The sequence below is a fragment of the Penaeus vannamei genome, chromosome 26 (genome assembly GCF_042767895.1).
Source record: "Penaeus vannamei isolate JL-2024 chromosome 26, ASM4276789v1, whole genome shotgun sequence".
NCBI lineage: Eukaryota > Metazoa > Arthropoda > Malacostraca > Decapoda > Penaeidae > Penaeus > Penaeus vannamei.
The window spans coordinates 8732266-8737265 of NC_091574.1; the positions used below are offsets into that span (position 1 = coordinate 8732266).

General features: G+C 43.2%; 1 protein-coding gene across 1 annotated transcript in view; it reads right to left on the reverse strand.

Annotated features, from left to right (window-relative positions):
* LOC113818224 (tubulin beta-4A chain-like) overlaps nt 1-2084 on the reverse strand; it is a 44814-nt gene extending 42730 nt beyond the window's left edge. The window contains exon 1 of the mRNA XM_070140016.1: nt 1330-2084. Within this exon, the coding sequence (XP_069996117.1) occupies nt 1330-1386 (57 nt within the window). The 5' untranslated portion in view covers nt 1387-2084. The remainder of the gene's footprint in view (nt 1-1329) is intronic.
* Nucleotides 2085-5000: the final 2916 nt, after the last annotated feature.

Genomic DNA, 5000 nt, shown 5'->3' on the forward strand with positions numbered 1-5000 from the left:
AATATATATATAATTTTAATATATATATATATTCGTGTGTGTGTGTGTGTATGTGCGTGCGTGTATGTGTGTGTAAAACACTGGTTAGTGTGCGTATGCAACTGTGTGGCGTTTTACGGAGCGTGGCCAATGGCAAAATACAATTATCGAGCAGTACTGTCCTATTCCTTTTCATCATGCAAAGGTCAACTGCCTCGCCAAGAGAATTCCCAGAGCAAGGCGCAAATGATGTCACAGTCCGGGAAGGAAATTTGTACATGCCCGTTTGAAAAAATCTTATTTGTACATTGCTGATAGTTTTTTTTTTATGAGAAATCCTATCATACTGGGAAGGAATTCTATAATACATGCATTTCCCGAGAGATAGAGGTAGAGGAGAGATAGAGAGAGAGGAGAGATAGAGAGAGAGAGGAGAGATAGAGAGAGAAAGGAGAGAAAGAGAGAGAGGAGAGAAAGAGAGAGAGGAGAGATAGAGAGAGAGGAGAGAAAGAGAGAGAGGAGAGATAGAGAGAGAGAGGAGAGATAGAGAGAGAGGAGAGATAGAGAGAGAGGAGAGATAGAGAGAGAGGAGAGATAGAGAGAGAGGAGAGATAGAGAGAGAGAGGAGAGATAGAGAGAGAGAGGAGAGATAGAGAGAGAGGAGAGATAGGGAGAGAAGAAAGATAGAGAGAGAGGAGAGACAGAGAGAGATGAGAGGTAGATAGATAGATAGAGAGAGAGGAGAGACAGAGAGAGATGAGAGGTAGATAGATAGATAGATAGATAGAGAGGGGGAGAGAGAGAGAGAGAGAGAGAGAGAGAGAGAGAGAGAGAGAGAGAGAGAGAGAGAGAGAGAGAGAGAGAGAGAGAGAGAGAGAGAGAGAGAGAGAGAGAGAGAGAGAGAGAGAGAGAGAGAGAGAGAGAGAGAGATCAGATGTATCTGCATAAATCACGTTTACGTATTCTGAGGTTAAACGTGAAAGAAAAGAAACTTACAATGTAAAACCAAATTTCGCACCACATAGTCGATGGGTCCTATGCCAAGTTGACATAAGGGTGAAAAAAAGAATCTGTTTACAATACTTGCGTCTGATTGTGGACCGTGGGTGAGATATGTATGCGCGCGCGTGTGTCTGTTTGCGCACGTGCGTATTTATGGAACAAGTGACAGAGATAGAGGAACAGCAAAGGGAGAGGGAGAGGACTCACCACGGGAGAAAGTGCACTCTTCTTTCACTCGCGAATCACAGGATAAACAATAAAACTATCAGTAACCGCACGAATTACGTGTCATTCCTCTTTCACTCGCTAAGAAAGAAGAAAAAAGATCTTACGCTGTAGTTTTCCTACCTTGGACCCGATCTGGTTGCCGCACTGCCCCGCCTGCACGTGCACAATTTCCCTCATGGTTACAGCTGCTTTTCCTCCTTAGCACCTGTACACCTGCAGCTCCACACGGCGCTCGTCACTGCAGAAACTCGGACTGATATGCCTGTTTCTATGATTTTATTTACTTTTTAGATTTCCAACACCCGAGACTTTTTGGTACTTAGCACAAGTGCACTTATCATGAAGTACTTCCCGAATGTTCTTTACTCCTTAATGAATGATGCTACTGATTGTGTTGTAAAGTTAATGGCTGGAAGTGAGGTTGTGCTGTAGCCACACGGTCATCTTAGCACACGTCGCTGTCCAAGCACAGAGATGGAAAGATGCTGAACATAATATGCTTGGCGTTCATGGTGAGAGGTTTGCTTGCAGGTGACCCTTCGGCGGCCGCATACGTGGACAAGCAAAATTCTTCCGCAAGAACGGATCAAAAATAGATCACAATCGTATCACCCGGCAGATGAAAACGGAACACCTGTAGTCAGGCTGAAGTATGATAGCAACAATTCCACGAATCGCTTTAGTTAATTAGTCGTGCTTGCTTCTTGCCACCTGGTGGCCATGCGCGAGTCTGTTACAGCACGCAGTGAAGTGAGAAGCGTAGGAATAAGTGTCTAGTCTGGCACTGACTTTCAGTGATAAGGAGGAATGGCTGTATTCACGTCACGACGCGGGAAGTGCTGGGCTTAGACAAGAATGTGACGATACGGCGCACTCCGTAGCGGCCAGGTGCGCACTGGGTTGCCGGCTCTTATTTTTTATTTCCAGCTCTTTTCTGACACATTTTCGCCCTTTACTTACTCTTTCGATGAGATGCAAGTCTTAGAAGTTCGTGGAGAGTATAGTTTATCACAGACTTATGGTTCTGATAGATAAAACCGTCGATAGATTATGGAGATAATTTCGACGCTCGGTAACCGACCCGGTAGCAAAGCACGTGCCGGAAAAGGGCTCAATTAATCATGTTTCAGTTATCACAGTATCGACTGCGACGAGGGCCGGCGAACGAGGCTGTTATGCACTTCTCACAGGCTCTCCTAAACGCTCTGACATGCACGATGAGCGCTGAATGCTGTAAGCGGCGAGGCATCTGACGTAACAGCTGGAGCGGCGGAGACCGAATCGCGTGCGGGAACGCGCCTCCGCCGGCACCAAACTTCTCTTTTTATATTTACTACTGGATTTTGCTGCATGAAATGTGAGCTTTCAAGTGGCAAGGGAGCACACTTCGCAGGGGGCTAAATGATTTATTGATTTATTCTTGCGAATATCCCTTTCCTTCTTTCAGAGTAGAAGAAATGAACACCTGCCTGTTATAATCTCTCTCCCTCCCCCTCCCTCCCTCCCTGTCCCTCTCTCTCTCTCTCTTTCTCTCTCTCTCTCTCTCTCTCTCTCTCTCTCTCTCTCTCTCTCTCTCTCTCTCTCTCTCTCTCTCTCTCTCTCTCTCTCTCTCTCTTTCTCTCAATCTACTGATAACATATTATGACAAAATAGTGTTGCATTTCTACAAGACAGTAAAACAATATATTGAAAATTTACTTGAAAATCAATTAAAAGCAATTGTAAAACGTACTCAATGAGCAAAAGAAAATAACAAGAGGAAAAAGGTAATCAATTCCCTCACCTCTGACTCATGATTTTCAACACAGTGGTAGATGAGTTCAAATAGTCTTCAGTAGGTTGTCACTAAGTTCTTACAGGTTCCTTGTATTGTATACCTGGACTCTTTTGATGGTTATATTTTATGTACAATCTAAATTTTATGTACAATCTAAATTAACTGTTACCTTAAACTGAACTAGGATTGGTTTGCAATTTGTTGACGTCTTGTCTACAATTGTAGCCATCACAAACGGCAGTGACTGAGCCATCTTGTGGAATTATGTTCTTGGTATAATTTGTGGTAACAACACTGTCAGGTATGCTTTGAAGCGTATCAGGAGCCAAACTAACACCGGAAATAAAAGCAGGGCACTTTCTGCACTTGGATCACTGCCTTGGATCCCCATGGCAATCCGTATTCAAGATTCGGCGGATCGCAACCTGGATCGGAGGCAGATATCTGTATCCTTGTACATATTTATTTTTAGATATTGACTTCAACCCACACGGAATCCTAGTTCAAAAATGCTTACCAAGATCTCTGTGATTTCGATTGCTACTGACATACAAATCAGGTGTGCAACTGATTGTGTGCAGAAAATATAGTCGGAGTTGACACGGTAAGGAAAGGAAAGCGGTTTCGAAAGTGAAATGTAAACATCACTGCATGAAGGAACACTGTACCCAATAACTTGATCCAGCTTAACTAAATATCCAAATAATCATAGAAGAATTAGACAGAATAAAGGAATTTCCCTTACTTCCCTACTGCCATATGGTGTTATTCTTGCCTATGGTTGTTTAAGCAATAAACGATTGCAATCATCATCATCATCAAAAATAATATTTGCAATATCAATAAGTTAACAGAACATCTTTTTATTCGCATGGAGTAATCTGGAGTACGACAAGAATGCCATGATAAACAAGTGAAGGAAACTGGCGAGAGATATGTTGTAGATTGGGTGTATCTACTACTTGAACTGATCCATATCTCTTTGTGGAGTGATTGTAGTAGGTGTGAGTTCCCACTGGCATGGATGGGTGCTTAGGCCATGTGAATGCTTCCCTTCGGCGGAAGACTGGGCAGTCCTGTTTTGCTGTTGCTTGCTGGTCACGTGCCAACCCCGGCTGATGCATTATTTGTGAATTTTGTTGAGATTATTGGTGATTTTGGCGGAAGAGGGGGGGGGAGCCAAACTAAAGGAAGAGGGAATGCATTCCAAAGTCAGATGAGAGAAGAGCAGAAAAATCAGGAATGGAGGACGGTAGACACCGTGGAAATTCCTGTTGATGTGCCTGTTTGAGCAGTGCTAGATTCCCGCTCCCGCCATAGCAACAATCTGGCAGTTAACAGAGCAGAGGATCCAGCAGACGTTCCAGGAACAAGAGTGAGAGTATGAAGAGGACAGTGTGGGCTTTCAGTGTTGTGACATCGACGCGAGCCACGAGGATATGTAAACAACACTGATAGTGCGGCCATGCGAAGTTGAACCTTTCCGTGTAGCATGATCATGCTCGCTCCGTATATTGGGACAGTGATCATTACATGGTACTGTAACAGTGATAATGGAAGGACTGATGCAATGAGCTTTATTATGATGGGAGATGGTTGTCTCGGAAAGCAAGTTGTGGGCAAGGTCTGTACAAGTACTTATATAGACCTTGGTAGTGGGCGTGTTTGATCTTTTGAATGCTGGAATTCTGACCTATGCGTCTCGTGTTATATTTATGAATAGAAGGTGACAATACTATTTCCAGATGATTTGATTTCATATTACTATTTTTTGTGAAATTGCATTAGTTGGAAGTTAAGGTAGGAAAAATTGTCAATGTTTTTATCCATTCTATACAACACAACGCTTCAGTGTTTTGGAATGAGTTTGTATTGCTTGTATAGGTTTTCTTTTGGAAGTTCGTATACAGTCGTTGGATTATATCGGGAGTTCTAGGGTCAAATGCCCAAAATATGAATGGATTATACAAGCTCCTCAAGTCGGGTCCAGGTATATTTGATTACGATTACTAAG